This window comes from Phyllostomus hastatus, unplaced genomic scaffold, assembly GCF_019186645.2.
Source record: "Phyllostomus hastatus isolate PE091 unplaced genomic scaffold, TTU_PhHast_1.1 phas_contig_196, whole genome shotgun sequence".
NCBI classification, from domain to species: domain Eukaryota; kingdom Metazoa; phylum Chordata; class Mammalia; order Chiroptera; family Phyllostomidae; genus Phyllostomus; species Phyllostomus hastatus.
In genome coordinates, this window is record NW_025333709.1 from 209,514 (window position 1) to 229,737 (window position 20,224).

A 20,224-nucleotide genomic window follows, 5' to 3' on the forward strand; every position below is an offset into this window, starting at 1 on the left:
GGTCCTCGCACAGGGTCGCCGTGCGGGCCCGGCCCCAGGGGCCCTGCCTCCCGGCACGGCCCGGGGCTCCCCTGGTGGCCACTTCGTCAACGCGTCCCCATCCCCGCGGGCTGAGTCATCAGGAGTCGCTGGGCCCGGGGTGGAAGCGGTGGACTCTGGAGACCCCTGCCCCTGACCGCCCCCCCCCGTCCACCGGGCGCCCCTCCTCCTGCCGACCCGGGACACTCAGCGAGCTCAGGAGGACGCGGCCAAGAGGCCTGTTGCCTGTCGCTGGGCGCCTGGCTGCGGCTCCCACTCCTCACTGACACCTGCAGGCCCCACGTGGCCGAAGTGGCCTGGTGGGCAGGGGAGGTGGGGGGGCACTTCCCACTCGGCCCCCACTTTGGCCAGTGTGGGTCCAGGACGCCCAGCTGCAGAGCCCCGCGCCCCAGGAGCTGGCCTCAGCACCGTCCACTCCTGCTCACCGGCCTGTTGCCTGGGTCTGGGCCAGGAGGCGCAGGGCCCGTGTGTGTGTGTGTGTCGGCGGGGGGTGCTGCCAGGAAGGGTGGGCCTGGGGGCAGGGCTGCAGGGAGCCCCCGCCCACCCCCCTGATCCGTGAGGACCATGCGTTTCACTTCTCTTTGGGGGGGGGGCTCCAGGCCTGGGGCAGACCTGCGGACAGGTGCTCTGCGCACAGGTGCTCTGTGGGCGGGCACCGGCTTCCAGGTGCTTGCGGGTTCCCAGCTCAGGGTCTGCTCAGCCTGGCCCCGCTGGGCTCCTTGCCCACCAGCCCTGGGGGGTGGCCCACAGCCGACACCCTGCCAGCAGCCCGACGGCGGCGGCCCCGGGCGCCCTCACAGCCACCTGCAGGGAGACACACGCCGCCCTGAGCGCGCCGGGTCGGGCAGGTGCGGCCCTCGCAGGCCCAGGGAGGTGCAGACCCACCGGGACAGAAGAGGGCTGGGCCCCGAGACCCCCAGAGTCCACACTCGCCCCGAGCCGGGGGCTGGAGTGATGGGCAGGGGCTCAGGCATCTAGGACAGCCCCTCCCTGCCTGTCTCTGCCTCCCTCGGTCCCCCTCTCCCCTCCCTCGGCGGGGTCGCCGGCTCGCTGGCCGTCCGTGCCGCTCTGTCCTGTCTGTCTCTGGCCCTCGCCGTGCACGGCGGGCCCTCAGCTCACATTTGCCCCGAGCGAGGGGTGGGTCGCCCACCAGGACTCAGACCCTCCCCAGGGGAACGGACCAGGGTGGGGACAGTTGGGTCAGAGGGAGTGGAGCTGGGGGTGGGGAGGAGGAAGGCCCCGCAGCAGCCGGGGAGGAGGAGGAGGAGGGCAGGAGGGGAGGCGGGACCTGAGCCGCCCGGGCCCTCCCCCCCCCCGCCGCCCCCGGCAGCAGGCCGGGGCACCCGGGGGACCCGGGTCCGGGCGAGCAGCCTCGGACCTGCAGGACGTCAGGAGACCCGGGGAGGGTTCGTGGGGCGTTCCCAGCAGCCAGGAAGGCTGAGCCGGGCGGCGGGTCAGCTGAAGAGCTGGGCGGCGGCTCGCAGGGCTCCTGGGAGTGGCCTCTGTCCGGGACAGCGCTGGGTGTGGAGGAGGTGGACAGTGACGGGAGGGGAGGGAGACGGCCGGAGCTGGACGAGGGGAGAGTGCCCCCCCAGGGGTCAGCCCAGCCCTGCTCTGGGTCCAGGTCGCCACCCCCAGAGTGGCCAGGACGCCCCTACACACGTGGACCTGGGCTGGAGGGGCGTGGCTGGTGCCGCCTGTGTGGCCCCACTGTGCACAGGCCCCTTGTCCCCCCTCTGTCGTCACTGCAGACGGCAGAGAGAGGGGGCAGCCAGCCCTGCTCCAGGCCCAACCCTGCCGGGCACCCCTCTGCTCCCTCCAGGAGCCTGGCTGGGGCCAGCTGTCCCTCCGTCCCCTGGCGCACCGGGGCTCACACAGAAACCTCAGAGGGAAACAGTAACTCAGGCAGCCGAGCGACCCGGCCCCTGTCACGGGCTCCCCCACGTCCCCACACTGCGGCTGGGGGGCGCTCTTGCTCAGGGGGCAGTGGCGGCCAGAAGCGGAGGAGCGGCTAGGAGCTGCCCTGGCCTGGGGCGCCCTGCAGGCCTGGGGCGCCGAGACGGGAGCCCGGCCAGACCTTCCCCCACCGCCACGGACGGGTGCGAGGCTCTCTGGGGGCCTGTGGCTCCGGTGCCCCCTGCTCCCCATCGGCTGCCGCCTGCAGCTGCTCCTCCGGGCCGGAGGGGAAGAGGGGGCGTCCCAGGGACCTGGAAGTGGAACCCAGTTTCCCGGGGCTGCCGGCTGGGGGCGTCGGCCTCAGGCAGGAGGTTCGAGGGGACGGTGGGGAGTGGGGCAGGGATGAGCAAAGCCCGGCCGGCAGCGGGCCCTGCCCCTCACTGCAGCCTGGGAGGCTGGCGGGCTGGCCCCCCGTGTCCGTGCCTCACACACCAGAGTCCCTCCACAGCAGCCACCAGCAGGGTGGCCCCGAGAAGAGAGGGTGTCCAGGCTGAGCAAAGGGCCCAGGGCGTCTCTGAGGCCTGGGCGGCACCTGGCCGCGTCTGCTGGCGTTTGGTGGTGGCCCACGCCCACGCCGACCTGGGGCTCTGGGCCCCTCTCTCTCTGGGCAGGTGGTCCCGCCCTCTGCCATGTGACCCCGCAGGGGAAGCTGCGGACCAGGTGCCCCTGTCCCCCTTGCCCCCCACCCCACCATGAGCTCTGCCCGCCCCCGCCAGCCTGGAGAGGAGGGGACCTCAGGAATCACACGTTGACGGGAGCAACGATGCAGGAAACAGACACAGGAGGTGCCAGAGGCTGGGGGAGCAGGTGCCGCCCCGGAGGGAGGGACCGGTGATGACTGACTGAGGCCGGCGGCTTTCGTGCCCCCGCCCAGACCGAGGCGGCCTCCTGGGTGGGGGCCTGGGGTGGGCCACGTGGGGTGGGGGCTGCTGCGCACCCCGAGGGGTCCCATACGGGACGGCAGAGGGGTCTGCCTTGAGCCAGGTCCTTCCACGGACAGTCAGCACCTGGCCCCAGCCACCAGGATGGCCTGGCCCCATCTGGAACCCATCCCTTGCCTTCCCCAGGCCTCAGGGGTCCAGCCCTCCAGCCCTCCCGCCTGTCCTGGGGGCCAAGGCCCTTCCCCAGCCCCAGGGGGCCAGTGGATGCAACCCCGGGTCAGGTGCCCCCGTGGGAAGCAGGCCCCCCCAAGTGCCTGGAGCCCCACCCACGTGTGTCCCCCCACCCCGGTCTACCTGGGCTCAGCGCTCGGCCCACCCCACACCCACCCCACACTCCTGTCAGGACGCAGGGCTCACCCCACTGCCCGAGGGCCCCTCTCCTGCCCCCGAGAGCCCCTTCCCTTCCCGCCCCCTCTCTGCTCCTGTGCCCCCACCTGCGGGTGCTCCTGTGAGGGGCCCCAGGGCTTTCGCAGCCCCCGCTGATGCTCTACTTGGAGCAGGGCTGTGAGTACACAGGTCAGGGCAAGAGACAGGAGCACGGGGGCTGCAGGGGCAGACTGGACGGCCTGGGGCTCCTCTGGGGGGTGTGCACCCTCGCGAGCAGGGCTACAGGGTGCTCCGGCCAGAGCAGGGCCCACCCACAGCAGCTCTCACACCCATGGGCGCCCAGCGCCGGTCCTGACGGGCACCCAGCAGGCGCGTGCTGGGTGGGTGCTCCTGCTCCATCTGACGGGCGGTACCAGCTGTGACAGGGGGTCCCTTTGCGGCAGCGAGTGCTCCCCAGCCCAGCCGTGCAGGGTGCACACTCTGCGGAGGAGCACCGGGCGCCAGGGCTCTGTTCTCAGGCTGCTGAGCCCCCCACACCACCCGAGGCCACCCTGTCCTCGCAGGGCCGGCCGCACGGCCCTGCTGGGCGACTGCCCACAGACGGTGCGCAGACACGAGGGCCAGACGCCCGAGTCCCGACACGGCGCCGGCGCCCAACCTGGCCGTGGCGCCTCCGTGGGGCCTGCACGGGTCCCAGCCGGGATGGACAGAACAGGACCCGGGTCCCCCAGACCTGCACCACGGTCCACGGCAGCCACGGGGCCGGCAGCCCCACGCCCCACCCGGCCACAGACCCCGTGCGTGTCCAGACGGCTGTGAGGCAGAGCCAGGTGCCCACCCATGAGCCCCGTGGGGAAGCCGTGTGAACCGCCAGCCGCAGGGACCCGTCCCGCTGAGGGAGAGCCAGGCGCCCCTCTCTGGCCGTGGGTGCCCGCGGCCTGGACCGAGAGGCGGCTGCCCTCCCGCCTGGGCGCCACCGTCTGCCCCGGGCAAACCCCGGCTCCAGCACCGGCCCCGGCGTGGGAAGGAACGAGACGGACTCGCTAGCTGCCTGTGCAAGGTCCAGGGACGCGCCGACCGGCGGCAGAGGTGCTCAGGGTGCCCACACAGCTCGGTGACGCCTCTGGTGGCCTGGGGCGGGGGGGTGACTGCGGTGCGCCTGCCCTGCGGGTCCTGCCCCCACACCTGGCTGGGGCGGAATGGGGGCACCCCAGCTCTGGGCCTGCAGCCCCCGGGAGTGCAGCAGGCAGGGCAGCGGGGTCTCCTCCTCGGGAGGTGCCCTGTGCAGGAGGGGCCTCAGGGCCTGGCGTGGGGACCCCAGGACGAGAGGTGCTGGGCTCTGGTGGCGGCAGCAAACCGCAGACACCAAGTGCACCCTGCCTGTGCCCTCCTGGCGGCCAAACGGCAGCGCCAACGGCACCCACGTGTGTGGGGACAGGATTCGTCACGGCCCGGGGGCTCAGCCAGCCGCTGTCACCGAGACGGCACGCCCAGCTGGGCTGCAGGTGGCTCCTGGCAAAGGCCCAACCCCAAAGTCCCAGGCTGGGGGTCGGGGGCACCTCCAAGATTGTCACAGAGCGAGACCCAAGGCCCCAAGGGTCAGCCCAGGGCCTGCAGGATGGGACGAGGCCCTGGGGGCCTCGGGAGGGAGCAGAGCCAGCCCAGGCCACCAGGGGTCCCGCAGGGGCTCAGCTGGGTGCCGGCTGCTCCGAGGGTCAGCCCCGAGCTGGACCCAGCGCAGAGCCAGGACCCCCAGCCGCTCCCGCGCAGGGCCTGCAGGGCCTGGCCCCAGGCCCCCCAGGCGGGGCGCGGGGCAGCAGCGTGCGCTGGCGGCCTCGGGAAGAGCGGCCGGGGTGGGCGGGGTGCCGAGGGCGTGCGGGGCTGAGCGGTCCCGCCCCTCAGAGGGGCCCCGAGTCCGGCCCGACGGTCACCCTGGGCCCCTTTGGGGGCACCTGCCCGTCCCCGCTGAGCAGGGCGAGTTCGTCTCCCATGGGGGCCCCCGCTGGAGCCCGGCAGGACGCAAGGCCGGTCTCGTGCTGGGGCCGGGGAGGCCCGGGGCAGGGCTGAGGGGTCTGCTGGGGCCCGCGCTGCACGGGGACCGAGGGCGAGTCGGGGCACAAGCAGACGCTCACCGACTCTCGGGGGCTTTCTCGAGGCACAGGACCCCGGGGTGTCCGGGAGCCGGTGGGGGGGTGAGGCGGCCAGGGGGAGGAGCGTGGGGGGGGGGTGGAGCCACACCCAGGCAGGCGGCATGGAGGCTCGTCCTACGCCAGGACCCTCGTCCCCGCCCCGTGTCCAGGCCCGGAGCCTCTGAGGGGGCCAGGGCTGCGGCCTGTCTGCCCCTGAGTGGACAAGCCTGGCCCTGGGACAGCCCCGCAGGGGTCCCGGGGGCGCTCCGGACCGGCACCCGGGCAGCCTCAGCCGCACTGAGACCTGGGGGTGGGCTGGGCTCCTGGAGGCCCGGCCCCAGCCACCTTGATGTGAAGTCTCTGGGCCTATGCAGGCGGCTCATTATTTTTTAAAAGAGCTGAAAGCTAAAAATAGCGGCGACGCACAACAATCAGGGTCCTTGTTCCGGAGAGGAGGCTGCTGACGCAGGGGCGGCTCCGCCCCGCCGGGGCCTGCGGAGGACGTGCTGCTCCCTCCCTCAGGGGCCGCGGCCACGCCTGCCAGAGGACAGGTCCCTTCAGCAAGAAGCTGGGCGGAGAGCGCGTCTGCAGCTGCCCCCCACGACGCGCCCCCGCTGGGAGCTTCGAGCACACCAGCGCCAGGGTCCTGTAGACACCCACCCCCGCCCCCGGCCCCCGAGGCACCGGGGAGGCGGCAGCCCTCAGGCTGCCAGGGGCCTGCCGACCTGGGGGCAGAGCGGGGGCCACGCCCGCCGTGCCCAGTGGCAGAGGGTGGGGCCGCGTCTCCAAGCCCGAGAGGCACAGCGCCAGGCGGCGGGGAGCCAGGGGAGCCCCGGGCCCCGCGGGCACACCGACCCGCGGCACCCAAGCCTCCCCCGCCCCCTGCAGCCACCTCGCCGCCCGCACGCCCGGTGTGGACACCCCCCTCCGCCAGGGCTTCCCACAGGGAGAGCCGCGCTCTGTCCTGAACGCCCCCAACAGCACGCCCGCGCTCTGGAGTGGGGCCCAGGGGGCCGAGGGCCGTCCAGATGCACGAGCCTCAGCCGAGGGCAGGACGGCCAGAGACGCGCGTCGTCAGAAAATAGTTTACTTATGTACAGGGGGCCCGGGCCGATCACGCCCGGGCCCCGGGGGCTCACACGGGCTCGGGGAGGGCAGAGGAGCAGCGTGCCCCCCCCACGAGGGGACGGCCACGGAGCAGAACAAACCACAAACCGTGACGACGGGGAGGAGCGTGAGTCAACACTTTCCTTCGGGAAAAGGAAAACGGGAAACCGAGAGGCTTCGGAATGCTCTGCTCTCGCCGTGGTGGGCGCCGGACTCTCCGCGGGCAGCGGGCGGGCCCCCGGCACGGCTGCGCCGGCCCACGCCGCCTCGGCCCCGGAGGAGGTCGGCCCGACGACGACGTCTGGTCCCACGTGCGGCTGTGCCGGGGCGGCTCAGAACAGGGGCCGCGCGCCCTGGCTCTCGAACTCGGCCCAGGCGTCGCTCAGCTCCATGAAGATCAGCCGGGCCTGCTGCTCGTAGGGCTGCCCCACGGCCTGCGGGCGAGGGCGAGGCAGCCTCACGTCACGCCTGCTCCCGGGCACCCCCGCCCCCCGGGGCCCCCCCCCGGCGCTCACCTTGTCGGGGTGCACCACCAGCACGGCCCGGCGGTACTGCTTCTTCACCTGCTCCGGCGTCACCAGGTCGGCCATGCCCACGGGCGTCCAGCGGCTCTCACCGTCCCACAGCACGGTGTGCAGCGTGGACAGGAGGGCGCGGATGTTCCTCTCTTTGCCCTCGGTCCAGTCCAGGAGCTGCGGGGAGCGGGCACTGCAGGGCGGGCGTCCTGGCCGCAGCCCCTGCCCACCGCGTGGAGCCGGGCTCCGGCTGAGACACCAGGTCCGCCCCTACACTCTGCGCTGACCCCACCCGGGCACGGTCCACACTGCGCCCCGGGCCTGGCCAGGCACCACCCAGACTAATACACACAGGACCTGGTGACCCTCGTCAGCAGGAACCCTCGAAGGACCCGCCCGCGTGGCCTCGCCCTGCCTGTCCCCGGGCGGCTGGGGGCCCTGGAGGCCACGGGGGCCTCTGCGCCCTGCAGACAACCTTGCACTGAGGCATGTGGTGATGCTGGGCTCGTGGCCAGCCCTGGACGGCAGAGGCCAGCGACCTGGGTCAGGCAGATGTCCTGCCACCCCCAGGCCTCAAAGGTGACCTCTGACCCGGGTCATGTATGGTCAGGTCTCCAGGGACTGAGACGCTTAAGAACAAAAGGAGGCGGCAAAACCCTGCGTCCGCAGCCTGCCGGGGGCGGGGCCTCCGCGGGGACACCGCGGGGGCGGGGGCGGTCTGCACCCAGCGCAGAACTGCTCGCTGGGGAAGGCGAGCGCCGGGCGCCGGGAGCCCTCCCACGGGCCTTCCGAGTGCGAGTCTGTGGGCGGGGCGGCCGCGGCTCAGAGGGGAGGCGAGGGGGGCCACGGCGCTGGGGGCCTGCAGCGAGCCGGGACCCCGGGGCGCCCCGTCCCATCCCACCCCCCCCCGCCCCCCGGGCCGCGGCCACACCTTCAGCCTGAGGGGGTCTGTGTCCCTCGCCTGGTCCTGCCGCCTCATCTCGGCCATGGTCCTCGGCCCCTTCTTGTCGGCCTTGGAGGAGAAGCCTTGATTGGACAGCAGGTCTTCAAAATCGTTCTCGGACACGCGCGGCTTTTGACCTGGGGAAGGACCGGGTCTGCTGAGGCGCCCGGGCCCCGTGCTGACATCCCCTCCGGGGCATGGTGTGTCCAGCTCAGCAGCCCGCTGGGGCTGAGGGCGGCTGAGTGCAGGGGAACTCCTGGCGGGGCCCCGGGCACCATGCGCCCAGCGCAGAGCTGCCTGTCGCCTGCGGGACTGGCAGGGCCCGTGCCACCCAAGGACACCCCACACCAGGCACAGGTCGGGTCTTCGGCCGCCCGGGCCATGTGGGCCTGGCTGCCTGGACCGCGCTGGCCCGGGGACACGCCGGCACCCGCAGACACCTGTCTGAACCCCGTCCGCCCACCCAGATGCGGCCCCTGCCGGGGAGGCTCTGGGCCTCACGGAGCCGCTCTCCCAGGAGGAAACCACAAAAGCGGGGGGGCAACTCACCAAAGCCGGGGACACGGATGCCCCGCTCCTCTCGGCCGCCGATCACGCTGAAGTTCGCGGCATAGTTAGTCCTTGGCTGCGCACAGGTTTTGGGGGACGGCTTGGTCTGGGGGGTCCACGCCCCCTGGGCTGGGGGCCGACTTGCCTGCCAGGAGCTGCCGCCTTTGGGAGGGGGGGCTGCTTTGGGACCGAAGCCCCCAGGAGCGAACCCGCCGGGAGAGCCTGGGGAGACAGACAGGGGTCTCAGGGGCACGTGGGCCAGGCAGCGCCCGTGCACAGTGGCAGGCGTGGCCCGGCGCCGGGAGGGGTGGCGTCCACATGGCCCCCTGGCTGGGCAGCAGTGGGGACTGAGGGGCTGGGGGACAGTGGGGGTGGTCACAGGTGATCGTGGGCAGTGCCTCCCACATGCTCTCAGAAACACCCATTTACTCTAACACAGACTCACAGGAAGCTGCAGAACTGGAGCCCCGGCTCCGCCCACACGCAGCAGACAGGCACGGATCGCCCGACAGACATGCGTGTGTGTGCTGCCGAGGACACGTCCCCACGGGCCTGTCTGTGCGCAGAGGTCCGCGCTGGACCCCGGCGGGAACGGTGTGAGCGCCACAGGCCTGGGGAGGCCGGACCACGCCCCCACGTGGGGCCCCGTCCGAGAGCTGGCCGGCCTCCCGCTCCCTCCGCCGGCTCTGCCGGTGCACCTTCACCCCCGGGCTCCGTGCGGGTCGCGCCGACCTGCCCCTTCCCACTGGGCGACTGCGGATGGGGAAGTCCGCTGGAGTCCTGGCTCCGGCGTGCACTGCCAGTCGGCAGCCTCAGCCGGCGTCGGTCCGTAACTCGTGAAACTGACTCCTGGCGGTGGGACTCGCCCGTGCACCCGGTTTCCGGACGGAGACCCAGGGGATCCGCCAGGGGGACGAGCAGGCCCGGTAGGGTGGACAGCGCTGCCCCCTCCTCCCTGCGAGTACGGCTCCTACTGCCTTTCCCGCCTGTGCCGGCTGGGCCATGGGAGGGGCGGGGGTCCGGGCCCCACCTGCCCTCGGGTGAGGTTTTGCAGACACCCGTTGTCAAGCCGGTGAGGTGCCCCTCGGCACTGGTCCAGCGTGTCTGTCATCGGCAGGCGCCGAACTCTCACATGCCTCATCCGTGCCGGTGCTGGGTGCGTTCCACCCACTGCTTCTGGGGCGCTGCGCCTGCCCACGTTCTCGAGCACACCCCACTGTCCAGGGGGTGCGGCCCCCCATGGGTGGGGGCCCTGCTGGCCAGTGTCCGCGGGAGCCCGCCTGGGGCTTTCTGTTCTGACCGCCTGTCTGGTTGTGGCGCCGGTGCACTCCAGCCCCGTGGGGTCACCTGAGAATGGCCCTGCCTCTCCCCGCTGCCTGGAGGAGGTTACGCGTACCTGGTGTGAACTGTTTAAAGGTTGGACGAGAGTCTCCGATGAAACCACCTGGGACTGGAGTTTCCCGTTCGGGAGTTCTGGGGGCAGGATCACTTCAGTCACAGAGGACTCACGCGGCCTGCGGCCCGCGGCGGGGGAGGGAGAGCCGGTGCAGCTGCCCGTGCCTGGGCGCCGCCACACCCCCCAGCCCGTGCGGCTTCGTCCCCTGGTGACGCCTGCGCTGACCTTGAGACCTCTGTCACCTTCGCTTTTCGAGTTTCCCTTAGCAAAGCTTTGTCAACTATATCGACCTTTTCAAAGAACCAGCTTTTTGTTTAATCGACTTTGAGTTCCTTTCGCTTTCCTTTCAGGGATCTCGAGACGTCGCATGTCTTCCAAAGCGCTGCCTGAGGCACACCCCTCCTCCTGCCACAGCGGGCCCCGCCCACGTGCTCCGGGTCTGGGGCTCCCGCCTGCACTCGGCTCCGCAGGCTCGGTGGGCCGCCTCCCGCCGTCCCGACAGGGCCCGCGCGCCGCTCACAAGACCAGTCCCCGAACGTGGGGAGATTCGCCCGTGACCTCCCGCTACTGCCGTGTGGCTCGGTGCCGTGTGGCCGTGTCCCTCCGCAGGTGGGACGAGTGGGGCCTCCAGCCCTCCTCCGGCCTGGGCTCCGTCCAGGCAGCTGCCTCACCCGGCGGTGAGGAGGGACACAGAGGCCTCCGGGGCACAGAGCCTGAGTCCGTCTGCTGCTCCTTCCGGCTCCGCCAGCTTTGTCCCAGCTGTCTCTGGGGGCAGGCGGAGGGTCCGGGCCGCAGGGCACAGCTCAGGGCGGGCTCCGTGCCAGGACGCGACTCAGACCCTGACAGGCCTCCCCCCACGGGCCCCAGAGCCCACAGGCCAGGCAGCACCCAGGGGCTCCGGGCGGCCCCACCCCACACCCCAGGAGCACCCCCGAGACACTCTGCAACCCCAGCTCCAGGGAACCACTAGGAACACGGACCCGTGGAGGAACGCTCTCAGGACTCAGCAAGAGGGCAGCAGCGGCGGGGCCCTGGACGCATGCCAAGTGGGCGGACACCGCCCGCTGGGCGAGCCTTGCGGGCGGGAGGCGGGAGGCAGGAGGCAGCGGCCGGTGGGCGCAGCGGGGGGCCTCCTGGCGCCCCAGCTCTCAGGCGTCTGGTCGAAGGCTCACGGGCGCCAGGGCCGGCCGCGGGGGCAGCCCCCACGCTCCCACAGGAGGCGCGTGGCCCGAGGGCCGGGCCGCATCACCCGGAACGCCAGGCGTTCTGCGGACACGCTACCTGCGCCCCGCGTTCCACACGCCACCCAGCCGCCCAGGACGGGAGCTGCCCCCAGGCACGGCCCCCGGACGACCCGCGTCCCCGGGCGCCGGGTCAGCCCCAGGAGATCCGCGGCCGACAGAGGCAGGTGGGAGGCCGGGTCCCCGCGGAGGCAGGCCGCCCCCCACCCCCCTGACGGCGGGCCCCACAGCACCGAGGCGCAGGTGAGGGTCCCGGCAGAGGGAGCAGCCAAGTCCGGAGGGGAGCCCGCCGCGAGCAGGCCCGGCCCAGTGTGCCCCCCCCCCCACGCTACCTTGGAGGCTGGAGCTGAGGTCGCCCAGGTCTGCGAACGGGTCCAGGCTCTGAGCCTTGGTCTGGCCGGCTGGGGGGCCCGGTGGGGCCGGCTGGGCTCCAGGACAGAAGAAGGGCCCTGGGGACGGACAGAGGGACGGACAGAGGATGTCGGATGAGGGCGAGTGAAGGGAGACCCCCGCTCTCTGGCCCGACGCCGCAGGCGGCCTCACTCCGCTCTACGATGCCCGGGACACGCCTCCCCCGCCCCCCCACGCCGCCCCCACCCCCAGCACCGCCCCCCAACCCACCCCCCACCCCCCCACCCCCAGCGCCACCCCCACCCCGGCGCACGCCGTCCCAGCCCCTCCGGGAAGCGAGGACGCGTCTCCTGTGCCGTCCCCCTGACGGGCCGGTCTGGGGCCCTCCGCACGTCCCACGCGGAGATGCAGGAGGAGCGTTAGGGTCACAGAGACGGCCCCGCTGCAAGGGCGCAGATGGGGCGACGGGGGACAGCCCCGCTTCCTGCACAAACGCGGCGGAAGAACAGGGAGCCCCCGAGAGACGCCGGGCCGGCGGGGGCAGGAGGGCCGGGGCCCACGCTGTCAGCTGACATTTCCTGGCAGCCCGGAGCCCCCAGGACACTCGGCGACGGGCTGGGTCTTGAGTGTGCCCCCCCCATCCCAGGAGACGAGGGCGGGGTGGTGTGGCGGACACGGGGCTGCACCCACGCACCTCCCCCTGGGGGCAGGCCCCGCACCCGCCGGTACTGCCGCCTTTCCTGGGGGGGGGGTTGTGGGCAGGGACACAGGGCGGGAGCGGGCACCCTGCAGGGCCGCACCTTCCGCGGCGGCCGGGGCGGGGGCTGGCGCGTCGGCCCAGGCGGCCCACCCTCCCAGCAGGTCGGGGTGGCTGGCGGAGGCGGTCACCCTGCTGGGCTCCGCGGGCACATCCCCTGCAAGAGAGCCACACACGGGTGAGCTCCCTGCGGAGAGGGACCCCAACCGTCCCCCTGACCCCGGGGGGCCCTGGGAGGCCGGGGCGCAGCCAGTGCTGACCAGGCTCCCCGTCTGCACAGGCCCCGAGCTGCCCGAGCACAGGAGGGCCCGGCCCCCTGTGAGGCCCCCCCCCCAGGCAGGGCCCACCCTCGCCCCCTCCCCCCGCAGGCGGCCCCCACACGCACTCACGGCTGCACACAGTGCCCCCGACACGGCCTCCCGCCCACCCCCAAACAGAGCCCGAGGCGGGGGCACAGGCCCTTGTGGGGCGGGCTGTCCGCTCAACCCCGGACCCCCACAGCGCCCCGCCACCGCCCGCCCCCCGCGCCCCCCCCCCCCCCGGCCCCACTCACCCAGCTGCAGGAAGTCGGTGCCACAGGCCGGGGGCGGGGCGCTGTGCGTGGAGGGGAAAGGCGGGGACGGGGCGGCCAGAGCGTCCGCGTTAAGAAATTCACCGAAGAGGTCGGGCTTGGAGCAGGGCTGGGCGTCGGGGTCAGCGGGCAGCAGCAGAGGGTCAAATGGGTCGGCTGTGGGGAGATGCCGGGGAGCAGGAGGCGGTGAGGCCACGCAGGCCCTGGCCCCGGAGCCCCGGGCGGCCCTGGCGGTGAGACGGCCCGTCCGTGCACCGACGCCCTGGCCGCGGACTTTCTGGGCGACAGCAGCCCTCGGGGGGAGGGGGAGGGGGCGGGCGTGGGGGCGGGAGCTCGGGACAGGCAGTGGACCTGGACCGCAGCGTGGCCGCTGCATGCTGGCCGGTCCTGCGCCGCTGACCACGACCGCCCACCCAGCCCACGGGGCCGGAGGCCGTGCCACCGAAACCTACTCCTCGGGCCACACGTACCGGCCGTGGCGGGCTCGCTCGTGGGCGGGGCGGGGCTCGCAAAGAGCAGGGGGGTCTCCCCTCCGAGGAGGTCGCCTGAGTGACTCTCGGGGGCGGCCTCAGAGGTCCCCAGGAGGCAGCTGAGCAGGTCGGCGTTGCTGGGGGGGGCCCCGGCGGCCGGGGCGGGGGGCGCCGGCTCGGAGTGCAGCCCCAGCAGGTCGACGCCGTCCTCCGGCTGCGCGGACTCCTGGGGCGCAGGCGGCGCGTCCGCCTCCAGGGCCCGGTCCTGCCCCCGTGGCCTCGCCTCCGAGCCCGGCCCGTCCTCCTCCGCCGTGTCCCTGCTCTCGGCGGAGAGCGTCGCCGTGTCCTCGTCCGACGGCTCGCTCTCCCCCCCGTCCTCGGCCGGGGCGTGCGGCGTCTCCTGGGCGAAGCTGCACTCCGGGCCCGTGTCCACGTGCTTCTCCTCTGGAAAGACAGGGCGTGCTGACGGGCGGGGGTCCCTGGGCCGGGGCAGGGGCCGGGGCAGGGGCCGGGCCCGGGCGACATGCAGGACCCTGCGCACGCCCGGCCGCAGCGAGGGCCCAGGGCGCGCCCGCGGGCCTACCCTGCCAGTCCAGCGTGCGCAGGAAGTGGCCGCTGTCAGCGCCGCTGCTCTGCGGCGACTCGGACTCCGGGGGCTCCGTGTCCGAAGACCCCGTCTCGGCGTCGTACTGGGCGGTGGAGCCCGGCTGCCGGGGGAGCTCCGGCTTCCCTGCCGGGAGAGGAGGGCGTCAGGCCCCCACCCCGGGACGCGGCCGTGGCTGCGGCAGCCACCGCCCAGGTCCAGACCGCCGAGGCCCAGCGTGAGGGCGGGCCAGCTCCAGCCCGGGCTCAGGCGCATGTGTGCACGCAGACCCACACGCTTGCACGCCACAGCACGCACACGTGCACTTTTCGGGGGTGCTGAGCTGTCTTCACGGGAGACATGCAAAACCACAAAACCGGGACCGGGAGGAAAACCGCCGTGGCCACACACGGCGTCACAGGCTCTCTCTTGCCTGCTCCGAGGGCGGGTGGGCGTGCTGGCGGCCCCTGCGCCCCGCTGGCCCGAATCGAGGCCTCGACCCCTCGGGCCACACGTGAGACGGATGTGCACCCACAAACGCGCCCTCGCTGACCCGGCCCGAGGCTCAGACCTGACCCGCAGCCCCCCGGGCCGGAGCCCCAGGACCCCTCACCGCTGCCGCGTACAGCCCGACCCCGGAGGGCTTCCAGGCGCCGAGGTGGGACGGGTCCTCACCAAACTTGGAGAGAATGTCCTGCTGCTCCTCCCGGCTGGAGAAGAGGATCTTGGGGTTCAGCCCCCTCATGCTCGAGGTCTCCCAGGGTGGGGCCTCGCGGCTGGGCCTGTCCCGGGGCTCCACCTCCACGTCCAGGCTCACCTGGAACAGGTCCGGGTACTTCTCCTGAATGTCGCAGGCATCCAGGTCGTACCTGCAGCGCAAGGCCAGGCCCCATCAGGAAGGAGCGGGACGTGCTCACGGCCACCCCGACACCCCGAGTGGGGCGGGGTGTGCTCCAGCACAGGCGGAGGCCACAGGGACGGTCGGGTGCCCGCCCTCCGGCCGCATGGGCCACTGTGGGCACAGGGGCTGGGCATCGGGCACACACCCCCCTCTGGCACTGGGTTCAGGCGGGGCTGGCCGAGACCTGAAAGGGGTCTGAGTGAAAACGAATCGCCACCCCCCAAGCGCGACCGTGAATGGACGCCCGAGACCCGCCACTGCCTGCAGGACGGCAGCTCCTGATGCCCCTGCCGGGGGGGGGGGGGGGGGGGAGGTAAGGGTCAGGCAAGGCGCCGAGGACTCTGCCTGCCAAGTGCCAACCAGCACAGGTGGGAGGCAGATGTGTCCCAAGTGACCTAGCCGGCAGCAACTTCAGCTGCCACTTCGCAGCCTGTCCCGACCCTGGGGTCTGCGCCACGCTGGGAGCCCGGGGCAGCCACCTGCTCCCGAGACCAGGCCTGACCTTGCCCTCACAGGTCGTATGGGCAAGCCTTGCACCTTGCCCGGGCGCCCTGGGTCTCTTTCTCCGGGCCACGCGGCCCCTGTGGGAGTGGCCGTCCCACGTGGTACAGCGGCATGGCGGTAGAAAGGTGACGGCAGGTTCCCGAGGCCCCAGGGGCTGAGGGAGGGGCCCTGCCGCCGAAACGGACCCACCCTGGGCGCAGGAGGGCCGGTGGGGGTGGTGAGGCCGCAGCAGCAGGTGCTCCGCCAGGCAGACTCGGTGAGCCTGCCCCCCACCAGCGAGCCCGGCCCGGGGGTCTCCCGCCCTCCCTCCTGCAGACACGGATGGGGGGGCCCCGAGTCTCACACCCTTCTCAGGCGGCGGCCCCTCCGTCCACTCACTCCGGCCCAGTGGCCACCACAGCCTCCTCCCTCCGCAGGCCAGGGGCCCACAGCGGGAAGGCCCTGCGGCCGGGCAGCTCGAGCAGAAGCAAACAGGCGTCGGCCCAGAGACGGAGACGGTGGCAAAGTGGGTGCCCAGCGGCCAGCGAGGGCCAGGGAGCAGGGCGCACGGCGGGCCCGCGGGGAGGGGCGCAGGGCCTCTGGGGGCTCGGCCGGGCCCCACGCTGCCGGCCCCATCCCCCCGCCCCCCCTCCCCGCGGGCCCCAAGAGACTGCCCAGGCCCCCGCCCGGCGGGCCAGTGAGGGCACAATGGGGTCTGTGAGTGGGGAAGCACCGGGTGGCAGAGGGCCGGCCCCCAGGCCCGCTGGCCCGCTGACCCACTCGGCCACCAGACGTGACTGCTGACCTGCGTCCCGGCTGCCACCCCTCCCCGCCCGCACCCGGAGCACGTCCCCGTCCCAGGGCGCCTCCCGAGGACGGGCCCCGCCAGGCCCGCCTGCCCGTGTCCACGTTCCCTCAGAACTGCCCGCAGGGGGGCCACACACATCCCCACGGCGGAGGGCCCAGTGGGCGCCCCCCGAGCACGCCCACGCCCCTTCCTCAGGCGTGCGCCTCCTCCGGAGCTCGGGGGCTCCGACCAGACTGGCCGTGGGCCCTGCCGCCTGCCCGCCCTGAGCCGGGGCAGCCCTGCCTCGGCCCGTCCTGCAGCAGCATCGCCCTGAGGTCGCGGCTTCCACCGGGAGCACCCGGCCTCGCCGTCCCGGCCTCCGCCACGCCCACCCTCGACCGGCCTTCCGACCGACCGGAAGGCTCTCCCGGGCAGAGTCAGGGGCGGCATGTCCCGCACCGCGCCGGCACGGAGCTGCCTCGGCCCCGCCCCTTCCTGGTGGCCCCAGCACCCCCCCGCCCCCCCCCCCCCGGGGCCGCCGACGTACTTGGCAAACTTCACGGTGGTTGCGTTCCGGGGCACGAAGCCCGTGTGGAACTGCACCTGGAACATCTTCATGGACGCCATCTGCACGGAGAGCACACGGCACACGCTGCAGCCGGGAGCGCGGTGCCAGGCCTCCAGCCGCACGCGCTCCGGCCGCCGAGCCCCGAGGGCCCGGCCCGCAGCTCCAGCTGCTGGAGGCCAGGGACGGCGGGACGGCGCCCGCTCCGGCCAGCGGCTCCTCGGGTCCCCGGGGGCCCAGCAGGTGGCAGTGCCGCGGTGTGGGGGAGACCCCGGGTCTCTGGGGGACCCCCCGCCCCGTGCCCCGTGCCCCGTCCCGCCCGGGCGCTCACCTTGGCCTGCAGCCGCCCCCCCAGGGTGGACCTCGCGTGGTAGATCACGATGAGCACGTCCCCCTGGACGGTGGTGCCCAGCGGGATGACCGCTTTGCCGTCCTCGATCTTGAAATCCCTACGGGGGAGCGAGGAGGGGCCGCGTGAGACCAGCGCCGGGCTGTGGGGAGGCGCCGCCCACGCGCCCTCCTCTCCCGCTGCTCAGCTGTACTCGATGATGGGTGGGGGGGGGCGCCCCAGGAAATGACCCCCGAGAAGCTCCTCCTCCGCGTGACGTCTCCGGCCGCGCCCCCCTCTGCGGCCCCGGCCCCGCGCACCTCATCCTGTCGTACTCCTGCGACGTGGTGGCCACGCGCTCGTCCCCCACGTAGACCTCGCAGAAGGGCCGGCAGCCGCTCCGCTGCTTGTTGAACAGGGGCACGGGCGTCATGGCGACGGACCGCACCAGCACCGGCTTGCTGTGCGGCGTGATGGGCTCCTCGGCCACCATGTCACACATGTACTCGATGTACCTGCAGGGCCCGGCAAGGGCACGCACGTCACACGCCACTCGGGGCGTGGCCGCACGCGTGCTGTGCAGCGTGCGTGCCACGTGGCAGGTGCTCCAGCCAGCGCGTGAGATATTTGTTCGATTGAACGCACGTGTTGGAAGCCGCCGCCTGCCTGCGAAGCGCGGTTCCAGCCCCGCCTCGTGGGCGTCAGCACAGGGCAGGGCCCCACCCCACACCGCGCCATCCCCGCCCCTCCCCGAAACCCTCCCCGCCTCCCGCAGCCCAGGGCTGCCGCAGAGGGACACGGGTACCTTTTGTGGGACGGCCAGATGCCCGGCGGGCAGCGCTTCATGCTGAACATGTACACGGCGGCCTCGGCGGTGCTGAAGAGCCGGCAGAAGCAGAGGAAGGAGCAGACGGCCACGGCCGAGGCGGCTCTCCCGTCCTGGGGCAGAGGGCGTGGCTCACGCAGGGCCCACCCCCGCCTCCCGGGGGCGGGGGGCAGCGCTGCTCCCCTCGGGAGCGCGGCCGAGCGGGTGGGAGCCCCGCCCCCAGAGGGAACGGGCTCCTTCCCGAAAGGCGCAAGACGGCAGCGTGTGCGACGGCGCCGGCACCACGCCCACCGGCACCACCGAACCCTCCTCGCCGTCACTCCCGGTGAGGCCGGCACACAGGCCTCAGCCTCGCCGGCGGCCAGGGCCAGGGCGGTCCTCAGCCGCGGCGGGGAGGGGCAGAGCCGGGAGCTGCAAGGCCCCGGCCTCGGCCCCGGGCAGTCGGGACACTGTGGGTGCTGCTGCTCGGGGGCACGGGAGAGCACGGTGTGGGGCGCTGGGCGCCGCACTCCGGCCGGGGGGCGGGGGGACGGGACACTGCAGAGCCCCAGGCCTGGGCCTTCGCTCGTCCACACCCAGGCCAGCGTCCCCCGCCCCTGGTCCTTGGGGAGCGGCAGGGGGCTGGTGCTCAGCGAGGAGGCCCACACCCAGGCCCACGTCACCACCCGGGACACCCCGGTTCACCTCTGCCCGGCCCTGGGGCCGAGCCGGGCGCCCCCCCCACCCCCGGCTCCCGGCCTCAGCTGCGTCCCGGCGCTCACCATGCAGTGCAGCACACAGACGTTGCGCTGGTCCTGCCGCAGCCACCAGTGCATGTCCCGGCACACGCTGTACAGACCGCGCAGGCTCGGGGCCCGGCGGGCGGCCCAGCCGTACGTGGACACCTGCGGGGACAGGGCCGGCTCAGCCCCGCGCCCCCGCGGCCCGGTCTGCGCCAGGCGGCTGCACGCACGGCAGTGAGACCCGTGGACGGGCCCTGCCCGCGCCTGGGCCGGCGGGAAGAAGTGCCCGCGCCCCAGAGGGTCAGGGCCCCCCACGGGCGAAAGCAGGAGGCTCCGCCGGTTTCCACTGCCACCCCGGCCCCCGCGTCAGCGTCCCCGAGGGGGTCCCGTGCCAGGCTGCCGGACGTCCGCAGGCCCCGCCCACGGGTGCGCCACCCCTGGCCTCACCCGGCCGTGGAACTTGGAGGGCCGGTAGGTCCTGGGGGACAGGTTGTACACCGTGTAGCGCCCCGGGTGCTTGGAGTCCAGGAACAGCCGCACGTCCTCGATGTTGTTTTTGATGGCCGACTCCACCCCCTCGGCCGGGAAGGACATCACTGGCAGGGAGCAGCCCCATCAGCCGTCAGCCATCAGCCGTCGGGAGGGCGGCTGCTGCCTGTGTGGCCGGCGACCGGCAGCAGCAGGAGCCGGAAGGGGCAGCACAGGGCCCCACCCCATTCAACTGCCTGCCCACCGCTCACAGAAGACCTGGGGGAGCTCCAGACAGCGCGCCCGGGAGGGCGGGCTCTGCCCAGGCCCGGCGCACCACAGGGTCTACAAGCGCCCGGGTCCCGCCTGGTTTTTGCCCGGAGACCCAAGCTCTAAGTGTGAGCGGCCGTGCACCGCACCTCCCCCGGCCTCAGAGCGCCGAGAAGCTCCACACGGGGGGAGACGCTGGGCCGACACTGGCAACGTCCATGGTGGGCCCAGAGCCCCCGGACACAGGGACGGACACCCGGCCACGTCGAGGCCAGCGAGCGGCTCCCGAGAGGCACCGTGGTCCTGCCCGGCTTTCGAGCCCACCCCCCGGCAGCAGGGCCACCCGGGCCCCGGGGTTGGAGCCCACGCACCTGCGATCCTGGACGTGACGTAAGAGATGTCCAAGTCCCCCTTGGCGTAGCTAGAGTGCGAGAGAGAACTCGGTCAGTGCGGGCGTTCCCACGGTCACGTCACAAAAGCTTCGGGGAGAGCAAGCCCCGGGGAGGCCGCAGGGGGAGGGTGTCTCCCGCTCAGGCTGCAGCTCACGGGCAGCGCTGTGTGCGCACACGCATGTGTGGGGTCCAGGCCCACGGGCTGCAAGGGGTGGACGGCGCGGGCCCCGCCCCGGGTCTGAGCGCAGTGCCGTCCTGCGTGCAACAGCCCCCTCACGCCTGGCCGTCAGGAGACAGACCCGGGTGACGCCCACACAGAGTCGGAGTCGGACACCACAGCGACCGGAGCAGCCGTCGGAAACGACCGCCGCCAGTGAGCCGACGGGGGAGGCGGACAGCAGGGCAGAACCGTCGGCGACGCGGGCAGAGGCAGAAGCCCCGGGAAAGGGCAGAGGCGCCCGAGCTGTGGCGGGAGCGGAGGGTGCCTCTGGCGGGCTCCTCAGGCTGGACCCGGCTGAGGAGAGGCCCTCGGACCAGCACCCTCGAAACCTGGAGAGCGAGGAGGGCAGAGGTGCCAAGCCAGCACGGGAGACGCAGGGCTGTGGGA

The 20,224-nt window shown here is 73.4% G+C and overlaps 1 protein-coding gene across 3 annotated transcripts in view; it reads right to left on the bottom strand.

Annotated features, from left to right (window-relative positions):
* Nucleotides 1–6,463: 6,463 nt before the first annotated feature.
* Nucleotides 6,464–20,224, bottom strand: part of GAK (cyclin G associated kinase) — a 31,359-nt gene continuing 17,598 nt past the window's right edge. The window contains exons 12-28 of one of the 3 annotated variants that reach the window (XM_045834169.1): nt 19,597–19,646; nt 18,935–19,083; nt 18,527–18,649; nt 17,745–17,878; nt 17,260–17,454; nt 16,943–17,060; nt 16,594–16,673; nt 14,551–14,744; nt 13,876–14,022; nt 13,293–13,736; nt 12,805–12,978; nt 12,295–12,408; nt 11,476–11,592; nt 8,507–8,728; nt 7,946–8,094; nt 7,015–7,191; nt 6,464–6,933 (exon numbers count right to left, since the gene is read on the bottom strand). In XM_045834169.1, the coding sequence (XP_045690125.1) occupies nt 6,832–6,933; nt 7,015–7,191; nt 7,946–8,094; nt 8,507–8,728; nt 11,476–11,592; nt 12,295–12,408; nt 12,805–12,978; nt 13,293–13,736; nt 13,876–14,022; nt 14,551–14,744; nt 16,594–16,673; nt 16,943–17,060; nt 17,260–17,454; nt 17,745–17,878; nt 18,527–18,649; nt 18,935–19,083; nt 19,597–19,646 (2,689 nt within the window). In that variant the 3' untranslated portion in view covers nt 6,464–6,831. The remainder of the gene's footprint in view (nt 6,934–7,014; nt 7,192–7,945; nt 8,095–8,506; nt 8,729–11,475; nt 11,593–12,294; nt 12,409–12,804; nt 12,979–13,292; nt 13,737–13,875; nt 14,023–14,550; nt 14,745–16,593; nt 16,674–16,942; nt 17,061–17,259; nt 17,455–17,744; nt 17,879–18,526; nt 18,650–18,934; nt 19,084–19,596; nt 19,647–20,224) is intronic. The other 2 variants (XM_045834171.1, XM_045834170.1) reach the window with 2 other exon arrangements.